Source organism: Rhipicephalus microplus, chromosome X (genome assembly GCF_043290135.1).
Source record: "Rhipicephalus microplus isolate Deutch F79 chromosome X, USDA_Rmic, whole genome shotgun sequence".
NCBI lineage: Eukaryota > Metazoa > Arthropoda > Arachnida > Ixodida > Ixodidae > Rhipicephalus > Rhipicephalus microplus.
The window spans coordinates 144,231,526-144,252,026 of record NC_134710.1 but is presented as its reverse complement, the minus strand read 5'-3'; the positions used below and the strand labels follow the sequence as shown (position 1 = coordinate 144,252,026).

General features: G+C 46.1%; 1 protein-coding gene across 2 annotated transcripts in view; it reads right to left on the bottom strand.

Moving 5' to 3' along the window:
- LOC119176929 ((Lyso)-N-acylphosphatidylethanolamine lipase) overlaps window positions 1-18,882 on the bottom strand; it is a 430,246-nt gene extending 411,364 nt beyond the window's left edge. Inside the window, exon 1 of one of the 2 annotated variants that reach the window (XM_075877931.1) lies at window positions 18,806-18,882. Coding sequence is in view for 1 of the 2 variants with exons in the window: in XM_037428270.2 (XP_037284167.2) it covers window positions 4,306-4,325 (20 nt within the window). In the remaining variant the exon portion in view is untranslated. Of the gene's footprint in view, window positions 1-4,305; window positions 4,506-18,805 lie in introns of those variants that run through there. The other variant, XM_037428270.2, reaches the window with a different exon arrangement.
- Between the last annotated feature and the right edge of the window lie 1,619 nt (window positions 18,883-20,501).

The following is a 20,501-nucleotide window of genomic DNA, read 5'->3' as shown; positions in this document are numbered from 1 at the left end:
GGTTTTAATGGTTGTTCAGAACTTCCTCTACGCTGAAGTTGTATATGTCATTTCCAGGAGCAACGTTTACAAGGCAGATATATGGTAACATTCACATTGCCTGTGCTCCTCTTCAACGCCAATGGCCTGTGAGTTACGCGGTGAGGACCGCGAGTTTTGCGCCGCCTCCTTCGAGAGGTGGCGTGATGCAGCGTGAGGCGCAACAGAATGGATGATGTTCGGCAGAAAGGAGACTCGCAATTAGTTTCATTTCAAGGCAGGTTTAGACGGATTCAGTAAACTTTCAGGTCTGCATTTTTTCATGGCCTAGGCCAAAATTCATTACACACAGTGTCGGGAAACAATGGCGTCCAGATGGACGATTCCACAGTATGGTGTGGCGGGATGTGAACAACGCACTAGCTCATTTTAAAATTGGCCAACCAATCTGCTTACCTGGTAGCCCATTTGGCTTTTTATCTAGGATTATTGATGAGAACTGACAGACATCTTTGAAAAAAATCTCCCCTCTCTCTCTCTCTCTTTACACACACACACAGACACACTATATATATATACAAACTAAGTATACATACTCTCAGATGGAGGTGAAAATGCTGATTAGGGTGCATGCACGATAAAGAACCCCAGGTGGTCAAAATTTCCGGAACCCTCCAGTACGGCGTCTCTTATAATGTATATGGTAGATTTGGGACGTTAAACCCCACATATCAATTAACGAATTATATTGTTACGATGACAGATGTTCATTTGAAGATAGGCTGATGGAAGGGGGGTGAATGGCTGCCACCCGGCACTGATCCACTCGCAAGACAAGCGCTCCTTGTCCTCCTCTTCTCTTCGTCCTCTCTGTCGCGTTAGCGTAGCTATGTATACTCACGGATAATAGAAAGAACGCAAACAAACGCATGCTTGTCATCCACCAACTAGCCCAAGAGCATAAATTATTTTAGCTTATATTAACTTTTGATTACGGGAGAGACAGCCATTTTTTATTCTGCCATGTACTTGCTTATATTGTTTGACAATATATTCCTTGAGCAAACAATTATATCCCCAACCCATTGTTCAGTTAGTGAGTACCTAAGCTTTCATAATCGGTGCAATGGTAAAAGGCCACGCGCCTTAGCTGTACATAAGCTGCACTTCAAGAAATTATGTGCTATACTGATTTTCTACACCACCTAACCCACTGTGCAGTATCGCTTTTGTATCGAGACGTTCACCTAATCATTGCCTTTTTTACGCTTATTTAAGCTGGTGATTGAGTGCAAGAGAGCCCGCAAAACGACCAATCACCACTGCCGACAGTCGTTACGGAAGCGTTATGATGCCTTCAATTCAAGAACAGGGCGGGATTTACTAGCATTTAATAGATACATTACATTAGCTTGAAAAAGAATAAGATGTCTGCTTCGTGCTGAAATAATGTTTGGTCATCACATATATCTGGTCATCACATTTAGCCTGAACGCGCGAGTCGAGGCTAAAATGCAACAAACACTTAAGATTTAGAAATTTATACTCTTAGACAAACCATTTTTGCTGCTGTATAAGCCGCAAAAGATCCGTATTATTCTGCGTTTGCAAGTCGTATCCACGTCTTGATGTGACAGCCGATTGAAACAATTGCTAGTTCTCTATGCTCTTGAGTAGCTGCCGAAAGCGCACCTTTAAAAAACATATCACGTAGCCCCCCCCCCCACCCCTAAATAACCATCGCAGCACCCCTACAAATTATTCTACGTGACACATATACGTTACAATAGGTGACCTTAATTCGCAGTGAAAATAAATGTTTCAGACAACGAGTGCTCCTTTGAGCTATCGGAAACCCCACGATTTAAGACTCGTTTTGAAGCCGTCTCTAGTTTTTATACTGTGTGGCTGACCGGGAACGTTTACAACTTCAAAAAATATGGAATAAAGCATTTCAGATGTTTGTTAGTGTCAGAGTTACCTATATTTTGTCTGAGGTGTTTTGAATATCATTATACGCAATCCGGTAGTGAAAACGTTATGGGCGCACAAAAAATAAAGTGGGGGCACACAATGCTGCAGGTCTGTGAAAAACTACGGTATGCACATTTTGCAGCAATCACAGTGTCCCCTTTGGAAACTCCACAGCACCTCAAGCAAATTAACACTACCACCATGGATGCAACCGTGTTGCAATGACTGTGTATCAAGAGACCACGCTCGACGCACACAAGTAGTAGTTCCGTCCAGGTGGTCGAAATTTCCGGAGCCCTCCACTACGGCGTCTCTCATAATCATATGTTGGTTTTGGGACGTTAAACCCCACAAATCAATCAATTAGTAGTTCCGTTTGGGGTAGTGGTATGATCATTTTAATGTTACGCTACGCCACCTCGTGTCATATACAGTGGCACATTCAATCTGCCCGATTTTTCAAGAATGGACCCATACTAATGCACGTATAGTACTGAATATTTCACTATTTCGGCAAACCACACAGTGACGCTTAGACACTACCCAAGTTGTCTACTACAAGCCAGGCTAGCAGCACGGTACCTACTCCGGTTTATCAGTTGGCACGTGTTGTACGCTCGGCAAGCACATTCCTAGTTGCCCTAAGATAGCAGGAAACCTCGGTCCCCGACCATGTGCAATCGTTTATTATTAGAAATTGAACCATCATGAGCGACCTAAGTAGCTATAGAAAGCTAACTTGTCAAAAACTGTGGACCCATTACTGGCCCGCAAGTAAGTAGTATAAGAGCATCCGTCAATGGTTCTGACTGCCACAATTAGGCGAAAAAAGAGACAAAACAGCGAGTTAGGCGTCGCTTCGCCCAGCTTTCCTCAACAACATACGCGGAACGTGCATCTTTCCCCGGATGGTGTGCTTGTGTGAGGCTTGTTAAATATGGCCGGAAAGTGCCTTCAATATGACTGTCGAATAGCAAGGCGTTTACTTTTGAAATACAGTAGGAAATTTTATAACTAAAATCTTCCAATGAAAACATTGATTACAAGCACCAAGATTAGCCTGCAAACAGAAAAGCAGCAGAGAAGCCATGTTCGCAAACACTGACGAAGACCGGAGGTAAACGGTTCGAAACCATTGGAAATAAAATTATATATATATATATATATATATATATATATATATATAGAGAGAGAGAGAGAGAGAGAGAGAGAGAGAGGTTTTAATCATGGGCTGGAAACCCAAAGTATGAACACTGAGATGCAGAGCACTTTCAGAAACCACCGACAAAATTGTTTCCTGTACGATACGTCTAGTGCTGTTATTGTTTTCACGTTTTAAAGAAAGCCTAGGCCCCGCCACGGTGGTCTATATATATTATAGTGGCAAGGTACTCGGTTGCTGACCTGCAGGTCACAAGATCGAATCGCGGCTGCAGCGGCTGCATTTCCGATGAAGGCGAAAATGTTGTAGGCCCGTGTGCTCAGATTTGGGTGCACGTTAATGAAGCCCAGTGGGTCGAAATTTCTAGAGCCCTCTACTACCGCGTCTCTCATAACCATATAGTGGTTTTGAGACGTTAATTCCACAAATCAATCAATCGATCTAGAAAGCCTATAGAAAACACTATAGCAGTGCGCTCGTGGTCCGTCACACGGCTTTGATCGTTTCACGTTTCGCGGGCTTTTTTTACACGGGGAAAAATATCAGAGCGAGACGTATCGTACAGGAAACAATTTAGTCGGTGGTTTCTGAAAGTGTTCTACATCTCAATGTTCATATTTTGAGCTTCCAACCCTTAAATAGAAAAATAGGTAATTAAGAGTTAATAATTAGTTATTATGAGGAGAATTAAGAAACAGCCTGAGTACCTAGAAGCTAGTGCGAGTAGTACGCGTTCGGTTCAATTTACCTTCTAATGCCTTTCACTGTCAAATTCTTGGCTCAAGTTACGTGGGACGCCTTATATATTCATCCATTCGCAACGCTAAAATTTAAGACATGATCATGATATGTGGAGTTTAACGTCCCAAAACCACCATATGACTATGAGAGACGCCGCAGTGAAGGGCTCCGGAAACATCGACCACCTGGGGTTCTTTAACGTGCATCCAAATCTGAGCATACGGGCCTACTACAACATTTCCGCCTCCATCAGAAATGCAGCCGCCGCAGCCGGGATTGGACCCCGTGACCTGCGGGTCAGCAGCCGAGTACCTTAGCCACTAGACCACGGCGGCGGGGCCAAATTTAAGACAAACCGCGTCTCAATTTTAAGTGCTTCGACCACAATGTTGAGCCTCAGGTGACTGTCGTAAATCAAGCAGACACCAAAACAAAGCGGTCACATGTACCTCATCATACTGGTCAACATCTTGAAGGCCGGTCAGCCAACACGGTGGCTTGTCTCGACGTCTGACAGTCGGTCTCCACAATGTGACACTCGAGCCTCTCAGGAGGGACGCCGGAGACGGCCCGCGCCCCTGTGTGTGTTGTATGCTTTCCCTCGGACGGTGGCAATATTGCGAAGAGGATCGCCCAGCGGGGAAGCTCGCGCGGGTGCCAACGCGCGTCGTCACGCGAACGATAAGCGCGGCTGCAAACAGTTTCGTGCGATAAACGAGGCAAACCCCATCTGCGGCGTCCCTTGAGATCACAGCCCTTGGCTATCTGAAGCCACTCGAGCACGAAATGATGCGTCGTATGTCAGTGACACGGCCGATGTTTTGGCACGCACCCCCCGTCGCTTGCGAGAAACCTGTGCATGCGTGGTCCCAGACCACGCGTCTACGACTCGCGGGAGCTCGGGTGACGCGAATTCCTACGTGAGTTATGGGCGTGCAATGCTCCTAACTTCTTACAACATGTAGTTTTTTTTTATTCGTGTGCTTCGCAAGCAGAGCTTCCCATTAAACAAACGACAGTGTTCCCAGAAACGCAGACGCCTAACCCGGTCAACGGAATATTTTACGCACAAAAGATTTGAAAAAAATTGGTTAACCGCAACCGAACGAAACCCATGACATGTATTTAGCCTTTATGTGGCGTTCATTAGAGTATTTTTATAGCGTGCTTGATTAGTTCACTAGGTGAGATCAATTAGGCAAAAGTTTAATAGCTTTAGGATCAAGTGTATTTTGTCACGTCATAAAAGAGTCTTTCTAAACAACTAGTCTAATTATTCGTGATCTAGTCGCGATTCTTTGTGGCGTTCAAAGAAAGTCCGCTAAATATGAAATGCCCCGCCGCGGTGGTCTAGTGGCTAAGGTACTCGGCTGCTGACCCGCAGGGCGCTGGTTCGAATCCCAGCTGCGGCGGCTGCATTTCCGATGGAGGCGGAAATGTTGTAGGCCCGTGTGCTCAGATTTGGGTGCACGTTAAAGAACCCCAGGTGGTCGAAATTTCCGCAGCCCTCCACTACGGCGTCTCTCATAATCATATAGTGGTTTTGGGACGTTAAACCCCACATATCAATCAATGAACGCAATAACCTTCTATGCAACATTTTGAGCGTGGGCGCGATATTTTAAAACCTAAACATGCACCACGTCGCTCTAAAAAAAAGAAAGGCAAAGAAAAAATAAATGTGCATACAATTCTCCAGTTCATTACGACCACCTGAACAGGACAAAAGTTGCAATGCTATTCGTTGATTTCAGTCCACGAGCATGCGCTGCGCATGTACTCCGCATGCTAATATTGTGTAACGCGGCGTCCGAAAACTGCGGGAAGAAAAAAAAATGGAGTATCGAATTCCGTTGCATTTTGCGTGAGATATGATAATGTCAGACCTACTTTCGTCTGATAACGTAGTAGGTGCCCTTGAAAGAGGTGAATGCGAGAATTATTCTCGCACGCTGTAGGGGCTGCAGACAGCGCTGATTCCGCTAAGTGCAGAGATAACTCTAGCAACCCTCCAGTGAGTTTTTTTTTGTGTGTCATTGCGCGATTATGAACTCGTACGTCTGTTTTCTGGGCAAAATTTAGGAACGGCCACTGAAGAGGACCATGCCTGTAACAGCGTCGTGTGCATGCATCAATTTGTAGTTATTTTCGGTCAGTATAAATATTTCGATAGTATGCATATAGCAGCCCGTGTTTTACACCCAAAACACTTCCGGTCACCTCAATGATCGCTCAGGAACGCCGAAGCAAAAAGCGTGTTTTTAGAAGTCTGCAAGATTACGCGCCCCGCCGCGGTGGTCTAGTGGCTAAGGTACTCGGCTACTGACCCGCAGGTCGCGGGTTAGAATCCCAGCTGCGGTGGCTGCATTTCCGATGGAGGGGGAAATTCTGTACGCCCGTGTTCCTAGATTTTGGCGCACGTTGAAGAATCCCAGGTGGTCGGAATTTCCGGAGCCCTCCACTGCGGCGTCTCTCATTATCATATGGTGGTTTTGGGACGTTATACCCCACATATCTATCTATCAAATCAGTGCCAGATTACGCTGACTCTTTTTTCTCTTTCTTAAAGCATGGTTTCTTAAAGGAATATTTACTTTAAATACTCGCCCACAATTATATATGGGCGCTAAGGCTTTCGTTCCCCGACTAGGTTACCATAGTATGCTACACCGGCGCACAAAATCGGACGCCATCCAACAACTGTGTTTGCAAAGCGCGAAATGTCTATACTGGTGCACAGTTTCAGTAAAAGCATGAAGTTTTAGAGCCACCCTATTCATAGCACCATGTATTTCAAGCGCCCTATACAAACATTACATCATTATACGCTGGATCACTGGCTTCTTTCACGATTCACGAAATTTTTTTATCGCTTTAGGTAGCCTGTTTGGTCTCTTTGTTAGATCTTTTAGGAAAGCTTGCTTACTTTTTTTGGTGCTTTACCTCTAACCTCAATTTCGGCTTCTGAGAACACTGAAAAGGCCAGTGCTGGCAAGAAAAGCTGAGCATATAGCCGGGCTCGGGCCAGGAAAAGTGTTTTCGAATGCCCAAGGCCGGGCTTGTGCCGGAGTGAGGCCATTGCATCCGAGTCAGGTCTGATAGCAGAATCTCGTAAGCTCTTCAGATGAAGGCTGTAGGCTGTTGCTATTGAGCCATGTAGTTGTCAAAAATTTTCCGCGCCAAATCTAGGCGCACCGATGCTCTTCGCCTCCCCCCTCCCGCCAGGAATGCGGTCGCCATGGTCGGAATCGAACCTACGCCCTCGCGCTTAAAAGTGCGACACCGTAGCTGCTATAAGCTGCCACAAATGAAGGGGGCGAAAAATTCCAGCACTCATTGATGTGGGAGAAAAATGAACATAAACATATTTGTGCGAGAAGTATATGCAACGGTATACATGTTGGTAGCTTTTTGTTGCGTTATTCTATTTGATTACCTGATATGTGGCGTTTACCGACCATATGATTATGAGAGACGCCGTAGTGGAGGGCTTCCGAAATTTAGAACACCTGGGGTTCTTCGACGTGCTCCCAAATCTGAGCACACGGGCCTACAACATTTCCGCCTCTATCGAAAATGCAGCCGCCGCAGCCGGGATTCGATCCCGCGATCTTTGGGTAAGCAGTCGAGTACCTTAGCCACTAGACCACCGCAGCGGGGTGCGTTATTATATGAGGTTTAACGTTCCGAAACGACTCACGCTATGTGAGACCCCGCATTGGAAGGGTCCGAGTATTGTTAGGAAGTAGAGGTGTCGCGAAATCCCCTGCCTGCGGCCCCCGCCACGGTGGTCTAGTGGCTAAAGTATTCGGCTTCTGACTCGCAGGTCACGAGATCGAATCCCGGCTGCGGCAGCTGCATTTTATATGGAGGCAAAAACATTGTTCGAAGGTGTGCTCAGATTTGGGTCGGCCCGTGTGAGCACGCCGAATTCTTTGTTGTTGCGAGACGTGAAGGCCTTCAGTAACTTCGCTGATGGTCTTATGAAGACCCAGTGCGATCAAATTTTTAGTGGATGTACTCGTTGACAGATAGAGAGCAGTCTTGAATGCCATTCACAGGATGATGCCAGCCCGTTTTTTCTCAGATCTTGTAAGATTATCAAAATAAAAAGGTAGGCTGTATGTTGTTCTGCTCACTACCAGACTTCGAACAAGTCGGAGGGTGTGTCTTTCTTTCATGCCTCTGTTCTTGAATATTACCCGAGATATATCATGCTCGATATAGCCTTTACGCTGCTTTGGAGGAGCGTGGCTCGTTGGTTACTTTGGAGCGACATGCCCAGGGTGCTGATCAATGGTGTTTTTTTTTTGGGGGGGGGGGGCATGAAGCTTTCACTGAGGTAGATCAAGTTTTCTTGATGAGTCTGCGGGGACTGCATGGTTACATCGGCTTCACCATACATGTAAGATTTCCGATTTCGGTGCGGAGCCATGTAGACCCCGTCGGTTACATATTCTTCGATGATGTTGGTTGCAGTTTGCAGTTGCTGTTCCTTTTGAGCAAGTTCTCCTTTAGTGGTCCAGATTATGATACCGTCTGCACTGAAGGCGTGGCAGAGGCCTTCTACATCTTGCAGTTTTCTTGTAAGGCCAAGCATGGCGACGTTGTGGATCGCGGGTTATATTACTGCTCCTTGAGGCGTGCCCTTGTTGGGAGGTTCGTATGCTGGAATCTGGAGCTCTCCGATCTTCAGCTCCACCTAGCGGTGACTTAAAAAGCTCTGAATGACCTTTTGCCGCAGTTGGGTAAGGTGAGCCCTTCCAGTATTCTTTGGTGCCTGATGTTGTCGAAAGCCCCTTTAATGCCGATGGGCAAGAGAATATGGTCACTGTTGTGTCGAACGTTGCAGGGAATCTTTTCCTTAACTTGTAGTAGTACGTCCTGTGAGGACAGGCCTATACTGCACCCCTCCCGCATACTGTATCCCTTCTGCTCAAACAGTGATCCTTCCACCACGATGGGGGACAGCCATTGGAACGACTCAGGCGTACGCGATATTTTCCCACGCTCTTGCCTCTACACTGCAATGAAAAAAATTGGACCAGGCGAAGACATCGGCCTATGAATTTCCTGTGAATTATTATTATTTTTTGCTGTTACGCGTTTCGCGCTTGGTGTATAGACCTCAGCGGGGCATCTCAACTGTGAACTTCGCCAAGCATGCGTTTTTGGGTCTGCTGCCTGAACTTTCTTTTGGCTTTTCGAGAGATGCCGTCATCGTACTTAGCCCTTTAGTGTGCTTGATGCCGCTCGTCTCTTTTGCCTTCGCGTCACGCTTTCGCTGAACCCTTTTTCTCTCTGAATAGCCCGGAACACGAGGCCGATGATGTCGCCGGACCATCTGGTCACACTAGGCCAACGACAACAACGCCTCGAAAGACAGCGTGTCGTCATAGAGTAACGTGATGGCTGACTGAAAACACAAGCAAAACACATCGGCAGTCTTGTTGAAAAGTCGTCGGGAGATCGGTGGCCGAACGAAGATTCCACAGCATCCCCTTCCTCGATGCCGTGAGAGACGGCGGGTGCTGTGCCACGTATCCCGAGACGGACAATAGCATAGCAGGGACCACGACTGAAAATGAGGAACAGGTGATGCCCTGATTCAAGTTTTTCGTCTAAATGTTTTGTGCAAGAACACAAAACGCACATAGAGTCGTCCGCAGACCTTCAGCGGACTGTTGGCATCGTTGCAGTGTAAATAGGAAAACGACAAGACAAAAGACACTCTCAAAGACAGTCGAAAGACCAAAATCGGTGTCGTGTATCTTTAGTGTACCTAATAAGTTGGACAGGCGCTGCCAAATCTTCAGGCGGCTAAACTAACTCATCTTCGTAATCATTCGGTGTATGCACTGAAGGAGGTAAGACCAGGCGAAGAATACTCGTTTCTTCAACCTTTTCTTAGTAGGCCTTTCCGAGTTTTCAGGAATAGTCTTCAGCTTGGTGTCTCAAGAGATGATGTCATGGCGTTTAGCTACCGTAGCGCTCTTGGCACTATTCATCTCTTTTGAGCGCCTCTTACGTTTTCCCCGACGCCTTTTTCTTTTGGTAGAACTTTCCTACCATCGTATACTACGCTGCCCTCGACTGTAGTGCGAAAGTTTCACACGGATGAACTAGGATATATTATCGTCCGATTGCTACTGTTGTGCTCCTCGGAGAGAACGGTAGTCCCGATGCTTGTAAAGCTAACACACTCACCTATAGAGATGTCTTTTCAGTTTTGGGTGGTCTGTCGCTGTCGTGGATAGCCTCTTTTGCCTCCTGTTCTCTTTGACAAGCTTCATTCTCTAGTACTCCGTGACGCGTTCCTCGTCCTCAAGCTCTATTCGACGGGTGCAAATATCTAACGCCTTGGAACGTGATATCAACATTCTTTTCGAAGCGCCTCAGTCTGAAGCGCTTTACGACGCGTCGCCTCTGATGTACTTCGCCATTCTGCGCCTTGTGCTGGGCTCAACACCATACGCTTCGCGACTTGCCTCGGCATACTGCTTTCTAGCGCACACTTTAGTGTCGATAGCCTCGGCGTCCTGCTCTTTCTGACGGACTATACGGCGTCTTGTGCTATATGACCCACTTCAGCGTCTTGCGTGCCTGCCTTATCCTCTAACACTTTATGACAGGCTTCAGACTCTAGCACTTCGCGAAGTGCTTCTTTCTCTTGCGAATCTTCTTGATCTAATTTCAGCGGCTTTTGTATTGACACTTAGGATGGCCTGTTCTCTTGTCTTGTTTCTTCATTGTTTACGATATAATATAGATGTTTTTTCTGTTTCCACCAAGGCTTTATTTTTATGCAGGCTGTGTGAAGAAATGTGTTCATTATTCTTTAAAAATCTGCGAAAAATGCTGTTTGCTCGCCATCTTCACAGTTTCTTTTTCTGTAGTGGCAGGCATCACAAGAGTGTCGAAGACATTAGTTTGAACTGTATTTATGAAACCTGAATAATTAACCTTTTTTTTGTAAAGTTAGGCAGCCAATTAAAAATGGACAATTTAAGTTCTTCATGTGAAGAACCCACTGCCACTTTTCGATTTTAGAAAAGTGGTCCCTAATATTGACAGCGAAATGATAAAATTTTCCCTAATTTCGCGGTGAAGACGAAACCGAAACGCGAAAGTGCGCAACTCCCTTATTATTTTGAGATATTCGAACTGAGGGAGCTTTGTTTTATCAACCATGAACCGACTTCATCCTGTGGATGTGTGGGCTGCACTTGCAAATACAGCACGCATAACGCACATTCGTTAACAAAAGGGCAAAAACAGCTCCCCTGTAACCGCTGTTTTCAACAGTAACGTCATTGTAGTCATCTGCTTGTTGCGCGTATCGGCCCTTTGGTTTCGGTTTCCCCGCAAGATTCCGGAAAAAATCGTGATGATGATGATGTTTGATGTTTTATGGCGCAAGGGCCATTTCACGGCCAAAGAGCGCCAGTTCATCTTACTAAAAACATGGACAATGATTGTGATAAGCGGCTGTATAAGGGCCATAAAGTTCCTCGCGGTAAGGCGGGTAAAAACATACAAGTAATAAAATCATGACCACGTCGTGAAAGGTGTGTGTGGTGTGAATAGATGACAAAAGTTGGTGATAATAAAAGACGATGGTGGATATGTATGGCATTAGCACAAGTGCCTCACTCGTTCATACCCTTGCGTCCAAGGGCCGTGAGGCAAGTGCTTTCTTGTGTAACCACCGCAGCAAAAACCTCTCTGGAGAGGCCATGCTACGGGATACCCGGGTATATGATATGAAAACTATGAATTCCTTTAAAAAACACTAACAATGATTTGTGACTAAAAAGCGGTTCCCTACCGACGAACATTGCAGGGTGTAAAGGTATATGTTGTCGGTAGGGTAATGGAAAGTGTTGTTCTCTTACAGTGTCCAATTGTTTGCACTCAACCAAAATATGAAGGACTGTCAATACTTCACCACATCTGTCACACAATGGTGGATCGCCACCGGACAAAAGGTGTGTGTGTGTCGTGTATGTGTGTCCTATCCTGAGTCTCGTTAGTACTGTCTCTGTATGACGCGATTTCGATACGGGCAGCCAATGACCAAGGTGTGGCTTAATAACGTGTAGTTTGTTTTGTGTGTGTGTATCCCACTTGCTCTGCCAGTATACTCTGAGGTTTCGTTTGAGAGACGGCTTAAGATCAAGGGCCGGGATTGATATGGGTGTAGGGGCAGTGCTTTTGTGGACGGATGCAGCGAGCTGATCCGCCCTCACGTTGCCTTGAATCTCACGGTGCCCTGGCACCCAGCACACTACAACATGTTGTTTGAGTGTGTAGAGTGTGCATAAAATAGAGTAAAGTGAGACAAGGACTGGGTTTTTGTGTTTTTTAAGAGTGTGCCGAGCCGTTACTACACTGAGAGAGTCTGTATAAATTACTGCTTTTTGTATTTGTAATTGCTTGATGTGTTTAGCCGCCACAAGTATCGCATAGGCTTCCGCTGTGAAGATACTTGTGCCTGGATGTAGAGGGCCAGCATCCGAAAAGGATGGGCCGACAGCAGCGTAGGACACAGAGGAGTTAGACGGAGGCATCTGTAAAGAACTCAGGACGTGTGTATTTGTGTTGAAGTTCCAGGAAGTATGTTCGGATATGGACAATAGGCGCACGTTTTGTAACTTCTAGAAAAGACACATCGCAGTCTATAGTCTGCCATTGCCACGGTGGCGGGTATGCTACAGGAGCCATTAAACTGTGTTCTAGTGAGACTCCAGTTTCCTCAGCTAGACTCTTCAGGCGAATTGAGAAGGGCTGCCTCATCGAAGGCCTGTTTTGAAACAAAATTGAGCTCGACAAATCATTAATAGTAGAGTATGAGGGGTGCTTCTTGTCTGCTTTCACCTTAAGGAAATAAACAAAGGACATGTAAGTTCTCTGCAGATGAAGCGACCACTCATTTGACTCAACATAAAGGCTTTCTACGGGGCTGGTGCGAAAAGCACCCGTAGAAAGGCGGATGCCCAAATGGTGCACGGGGTCCAGCATCTTCAAAGCACTTTGAGTCGCAGACTGATAAACAACGGCCCCATAATCTAAGCGGGTGCGAATGAGGCTTCTATATAGGTTCATGAGACATTGCCTGTCACTACCCCACCTAGTACGTGACAACACTTTTAAAATATTCATGGCTTTTAAACATTTTGTTTTTAGATACTTGATGTGCGGTACGAAGATCAACTTGTTGTCCAAGATTAATCCTAAGAATTTATGCTCCGTGTTAACAGACAGACGTTGACTGTTCAGTTCAATGTCGGGTTCTGAGTGCATGCCTCTCTTTCTGGAGAACAGGACACACGTGCTTTTTTGTGGGTTCAGTCGGAATCTGTTTTCCTCTGCCCATTTGCGGAGCTTGTTTAAACCTAACTGAACTTGCCGCTCACACATTGCCAGATTGCAAGACCTAAAGCCAAGCTGGACGTCATCGACATATGTACAATAAAACATATTGCGAGGGATGGTCAAGCGCAAGGAATTCATTTTTATGAGAAAAAGTGTGCAGCTAAGTACACCACCTTGTGGCACGCCTGTTTCCTGGGCAAATGTTTGGGAAAGAACCGTGCCAACTCGGACACGGAATGTCCGGTTTGACAGGTAACTTTTGATTATGTGAAACATTCTTCCGCGCACGCCAAGGTGGGATAGGTCTCTTAGAATTCCAAAACGCCATGTTGTATCATAAGCCTTTTCGATATCGAGGAACACAGAGAGAAAATATTGTTTATGGACGAAGGCGTCTCTGATCTGTGCCTCGATACGAACAAGGTGGTCTGTCGTGGATCTACTCTCTCGAAACCCGCACTGAAATGGGTCGAGCAAATTGTTTGTTTCAAGAAAGTGTACAAGTCGGCAGTTTATCATTTTTTCGAAGACTTTGCACAAGCAGCTTGTAAGTGCAATAGGCCTGTAACTCGAAGCTAAATAAGGGTCCTTGCCCTCTTTCAAAATGGGAATAACAATAGCCTCTTTCCAGGAGGTAGGAATAGTGCCAGAAGACCAAATAGCATTGTACAAACAAAGTAAGGTTTTTCGGGTTTCGTTTGGTAGGTTTTTTAACATTTCATACATCACACGGTCAGAACCTGGGGCAGAAGTACTGCAGGAGTTTAGAGATGTTTGGAGCTCAGCTAGACTGAAAGCTTGGTTATATGCCTCGTATCTAGTGGATTTGTGTTCGAGTTTTTGCTTTTCTATTCTTGTTCTGTATTTTTGGAAAGTGTCAGTATAGTGGCACGAGCTGGATACCTGTTCGAAGTGTGCACCGAGGAAGTTTGCCTGATCTTCCAAGGTATCACCCTGAGTGTTTACGAGGGGAAGTGTGTGTACTTGTTTTCCTGCTATCCTACCGACCATGTTCCAGGCTTTAGCCTCCTGTGTGTATGAATTAACCCCTGATAAAAACTTCTGCCAGCTTTCTCTTCTGGCCTGCTGACGCGTTCTCCTGCCTTGAGACTTTATTTTCTTGAAGGTTTCAAGATTTTCGGCTGTCGGTGAGTTCCGAAGCAGCCTCCAAGCTCTGTTTTGCTGTTTGCGCGCGTTTCGGCATTCAGAGTTCCACCGTGGCACACGTCGTTTTCCAGGGTGTCCATTTGTTTGTGGGATGCATTTTGTTGCAGCATCAATCAAAAACGCTGTGAAGTAGTTCACAGCAACATCAATGTTCAAAGTACAGATGTCATTCCAACCTAGACGAGCGATAATATAAAACTGTTCCCAGTCGGCTCTGTTTATTAGCCACTTGGGAACACGTGGTGGGCACTCGGTTACTGTAGTTGTGCTCAAAACTACGGGGAAGTGGTCACTTCCGTACAGATTACTGACGACATTCCACTGGAGTAGAGCCACAAGAGATGGAGATGCTATGCTTAGGTCTATGGAGGAGTAGGTGTTATTAGCGAGATTATAATAGGTTGGTTCTTTTCGATTCAGGAGACACGCGCTCGACGAGAGAAGGAACTGTTCGATCAGTCGACCTCGCGCGTCATACCGAGAATCACCCCATAGCCTGCTATGCGCATTAAAGTCTCCAAGGAGAACATAAGGCTCCGGAAGTTCATCAATTAGAGAGTGTAAATCACGTTTTTGTAGCTGATAGCTAGGAGGAATGTAGATAGTGCAGATTGTGATCAGTTTATCAAAAAGAACTGCTCGAACAGCCACTGCCTCAAGGGATGTTTGGAGTTGTATGTGTGTGCATGCAATTCCTTGATTCACTATGATGGCAACACCTCCGGATGATGTCATGGCATCAACACGGTCCTTTCGGAAAATAACGTATTTACAAAGAAAATTTGTGTGTTTTGAATTAAGGTGTGTTTCTTGTACACACAGCACTTTTGGTGAGTGTTCGTGTAAGAGTTCTTGGATGTCGTCAAGGTTTCTGAGAAGGCCCCTGACGTTCCATTGTATAATTTGAGTGTTCATGGTGAATGTAAAATAATGCTGTGTGTACGAAAAGCGAGTGGCTGTTTAGACGGGGAGTTTGAGTTCACTTCACAGGGCCGTGACCAGGCCCTGTTATTTGCTTTTTTTGTTTTCTTGGCGCGCTCCAAGGAGCCACGCCGCTCTTTCGGCACCAAGGGTGCCGACGTATCCATTGCCTTCTCGGAGGCACTGGATGCCCGCACGTGCGGGCTGTTAGTTCGGATTTTGGGCCTCGCCTGGTGAGGGGAGGCCTTGAGGCCCGAAGACTCTGGAGTCTCCGGTCTCTGTTCGGGAGTAGGCGGTGTAGCCTGGGCTACAGCCGCCTTGGGGGCAGGTGCCACAGCCGACGGCTCGCTCTGCGCGGGCCGAAGGGGTGGCGAGGGCTGGTGCGGCGGTGCCCCCTGACGCGCCGCATCAGCATATGTAGGTCCATATAGAATGGAGCGACTCTTCGCCGTGCTTCCTTAAACGTAATGTTCTCCTTCACCTTCAATGTAATTATTTCTTTTTCTTTTTTCCAGTATGTGCAGGTGCGTGAATATGCGGCATGGTTTCCTTCGCAGTTTACGCAGTGTGGCGGTTGTTTGCAGTTCTCAGACACGTGGCCTAGGACTCCACATTGTGCACAAGTCTGGCGACCACGACCGGTTTTAGAGTCATGGCCATACCTCTGGCATTGAAAGCAACGACAAGGGTTTGGTATATACGGCCTGGTAGATGTCTTTGTGTACCCTGTTTGAATGGAATCTGGTAGTTTACTGGATGCAAACGTGAGTATCAAGTGTTTCGTTGGTATTTCCTTATTATCTCTTCTGATGATAATTCTCTGTACATTATTGACATTTTGGCTCTTCCACCCTTCCAAAAGTTCAGTCTCGGTGAGCTCAAGTAAGTCTGCATCAGATACCACTCCGCGAGTGATGTTCATGGATCGGTGTGGTGCTACGGTGATCGGTACGTCACCAAACGTTGAGAGGCTGTTTAGCTTTACAAATTGTGCTTTGTCCCGAATTTCAAGAAGAAGGTCTCCGCTCGCAATTTTGGTTACTTTGTATCCAGCCCCGAGAGTTTCCGTAAGACACCTGGCAACTACGGAAGGAGATACGGTCCTGGCTTGCTTTCCGGTTTTTTCGCAATGAATGACGTGGAAGTGGGGAAAAGTATCTATTGGCTGGTTGAAGAGATTTATGTCGTCGGTGCGTACCCGCTTTAGGCCGGTACGATCAGGTAGTAGAGGGAATGCGCCATGCATGCCGGTCTTATTTTTGTTCAGCAGCGTTGGCGGCCACCCACCACGGAGCCCAACAAGGGGACGCTGCAAGTTTACAGGTGCTGAAAGCTTGCACACGTCAGCCGTACAACACTGCCATAACCCAATGCGCCTAGACCAAGGTAGGCTATTTGCACAGGGTTAACCCTTGCCGCCAGGAAAATTGGAAGTAAACAGAAGAGAGTAGAAGACAGGACAGATAGATAGTGAGAGATAAAGACGAAGATATAGGCAGAGAGAGATAGGAAAAGGCGACTGCCGATTTCCCCTGGGTGGGTCAGCCCAGGGGTGCCGTCTACGTGAAGCCGGGGCCAAAGAGGTGTGTTGCCTCTGCCAGGGGGCCTTAAAGGTCCAATCACCCAGCGTCGGCTCAACCCCCAGGATCCCCTTTTCCCCCGGAAAAATTCGTTAATTGGCAGGTATTACTACTGGCCGATCTACCAAATCTCAAAGCGGCAATAGAACATTCGCATGAATAACTTCAATTCTCTCGCTTAACTTGACAACCCAACACCCCTAATTAAAGAGCTAATTATTTAAACCTACCTATGACTCTTAGAACTGATGTCTTCAACTTATTTAGAATACTTGTCGCTATAGAACAGCAACTGTCAAGACAGCAAGAATATAGCTCCCATTGCTGATTTTCAAAGATGAACTGACACATTTCTTTAAACAGCCTGCATGCAGTGTATAGGCTTTCGGAAAAATAGACACCTTATACAGAGTCTTTTTCTTTGGGCTGATTCCATCAACAGAAGAATAAAAGGAAAGGGCCTCCTAATTTCCAGAGCCGATGCTATAGTAGTATACTTGCATTGAAGTCTCCCGGGACACATTGTTGACTAAATCTTCACCAAACTGTTCAATTTACTTGTCTTCAAGGGTGTGCCTTGGAGCATAACCTTTGTGCTCCAAGGTACCAACATAAAGGCGAAGAAATTAAATAGTATATCTTGGAGCATACCCCTTGTGCTACAACATACATTCCCTTTATTACGCAGACTGCCACACTTTCTCTTCTCGTGGCCTTCCGTAGAAAAGATCCTCAAAAACTTTTTTCCGTATTCAGAAATGCTCCTTGACTTGAACTTGACATGCAGTTGCTTTAAAGCAGCAGGTTTGTGCTGCCTTCGCACCGCCTAAACAACATGCGTTCCCGACGGGTTTGTACTGCATTGAAGGCGGTGGCAAGTCATGTTCAAGTCGGAGTGGGAGATGATTTAGACTCCAACCAAAACTTTTGAAGAAACCCGACGTTTAGAAACCGAATTGTTTCCTTTTTCAGGGGTGACTGCGGAGCTATGTGGCAGCGGCCGTAGCAAGCAGCTGCTACGTAGCTCTGCATTCACCCCTGAGAAAGGAATCAAGTCGGTTTCGAACGCCGGGTTTCTTCAAAACCTTCGGTTGGAGTCTAAATAATCACCCAGTTTCATACCCAACCATACAGAATTCTGTCGAATGTTTACACTCAAGTCAGAGTGTTTCTGAATAGGGGGGTCAGAGACGAAACAAAATGACGCAAGACGAAAAACGTAACCACAAGCGCTCAATATGCCTCTTCTAGTTGACTTCACCGGAGAAGTGGCTGAATGACCATGCCTCCGATGTTTTTGAAGTGGTACTGCTAAGAAATTTGGGGTGATCCGGCCTAGAGATGTCCTAGCTTTCTTTCCTGATTATATAGTTGGAGTGAATATGGTTGACCACTTGTATCTTATATAGAGACCCCGAAAAACCAAAGAGCTGCTTGCCGCCATTGGCTACTGCAGTCGTTCCCGAGACCGATGTTGCAACGTCGTCGTATTCTTCGTACTCAAACTGGTGCGGAACCACGAATACCGACGGCGTCGCCCCTTGAGCCTCACGAGGATGTCATTACCCTCAATAGAGAAGTCTCAACCCTCCGCATGGGCCTCTACACTGTCTGTTGTGAACTAAAAGGATGTATTCTTCGGTTCCGAACCTCAACATGCCCCATACGCGCGCCTGCTCATCTTCCTTCTTTCGTCCACTGCTTGTCGAATGCATTTTGTTACATTACCGCGTATAGCGCGTACGCGCTACATGACGCATACATCAATTCCTCGCCTTAATTTCAAGATTCGGTAGGTTACAGGGAAAGGAGTTCGCGTACACAATACGTGGACACCGACTCACATGCTAGTTACCCTGACATTTAGTCTCAGAGCAATGGCACGGTTCCATAAGGAAGAACTCACCCGGCTGAACGGTGGGCACGTAGAATATTCGGGGTATTTCTGCTTCAAGACCGCCCGCCACCAGCGTGTTGCCTCACGCTGCTCGTCTTTCTCGTCCTCGAAACAATGTCCCTTTGAAGCGTCCTGATGATGGTAATGATGTCTCTACTATGGCTCATATCCACTTGTGGAGTTTGGAAAAGGATTGATAATGGGAATTTCTACAGAACAAAATGAAGCTTCAACACGATGTGTCTTCTTCCTCAGATATATTGATTCATATGTGCCGTTTTGCGTACCAAAACCACCATACGATTATGAGAGACGCCGTAGTGAAGGGCTCCGAAAGTGTCGACCACCTTGAGTTCTCTACGTGCACCGAATTCTGAGCACACGGGCCTTAAACGTTTCCGCCTCCATTGGAAATGCAGCAGCCGCCACCGGGATTCAATCCCGCGACCTACGGGTCAGCATTTGAGTACCTTAGTCACGTCACTAGACCACCGTGGTGGGGCTGCCTTACTATTCTGAGACAATCGAAATGAGGGAGCTTTGTTATATCAACTATGAATCGACTTCATCCTGTGGGTGTGTGGGCTGCGCTTGCAAATACAGCACGCATAACGCACAGTCGTTAACAAAAGGGCGAAAACTGCTTCCCAGTAACCGCTGTTTTGAACAATGGCGTCATTGTAGTCGTCTGCTTGTTGCGTGTATCGGCCCTTTGGTTTCGGTTTGCCCGGATGATTTCGGGAAAATTCGTTAATTCGCAGGTATTGCTACAGGTTCATTTTCCAAAATCTCAAAGCGGCAATAGAATCTTCGCATGAATAACTTCAATTCTCTCGTTTGACTTGACAGCCCAACTCCCCTAAATAAAAAGTTAATTAATTAAACATACCTATGACTCTTAGAACTGATGTCTTCAACTTCTTTAGAATATTTGTCGCTAAAGAAAAAGCAACTGTCAAGACAGCAAGCATATAGCTCTTTTTGCTGATTTTCGAAGAAGATTGGGCACATTTCTTGAAACAGCTTTCACACTCTAAAAAAAGAGCGAGTAAAAAGAGTGTATTTTTGTCCCACAACAATAATCGTCTTCTATATTGCGTTCCATCCTTGCGATATCGCCCCGCGCCCGGTACATTCCGGTCACAATCGACATGCCCATTATCAGGGTTACATTGCATTCTCGATAGGAAAGTGGCCAGCGCCGAGTTTTCAAGAAAGGAAGCGCACGCAAGCCTGATCACGATTGTTGTTGTGGGACAAAAAGACACCCTTTTTACTGGATATTCTTTAGAGTGCATGCAGTGTATAGGCTTTCGGAAGAATACACACCTTATACATAGTCACTTTCCTTCGGCTGATTCCATCAACAGAAGAATAAAAGGAAAGGGCCCCTTAATTTTCAGAGCCGATGCTATAGTAGTATATTTGCATTGAAGTCTCCCGGGACACATTGTTGACTAAATCTTCACCAAACTGTTCAAATTACTCGTCTTCATGGGTGTGCCTTGGAGCATATCCTTTGTTCTCCAAGGTACCAACTTGAAGGCGGAGAAATTAAATAGTATATCTTGGAGCATACCCCTTGCGCTACAAAATACAGCCCCTTTATTACGCAGACTGCCACACTTTCTCTTGTCGTGGCCTTCCGTAGAAAAGATCCCCGAAAACTTTCCTCCGAATTCAGAAATCCTCCTTGACTTGAACT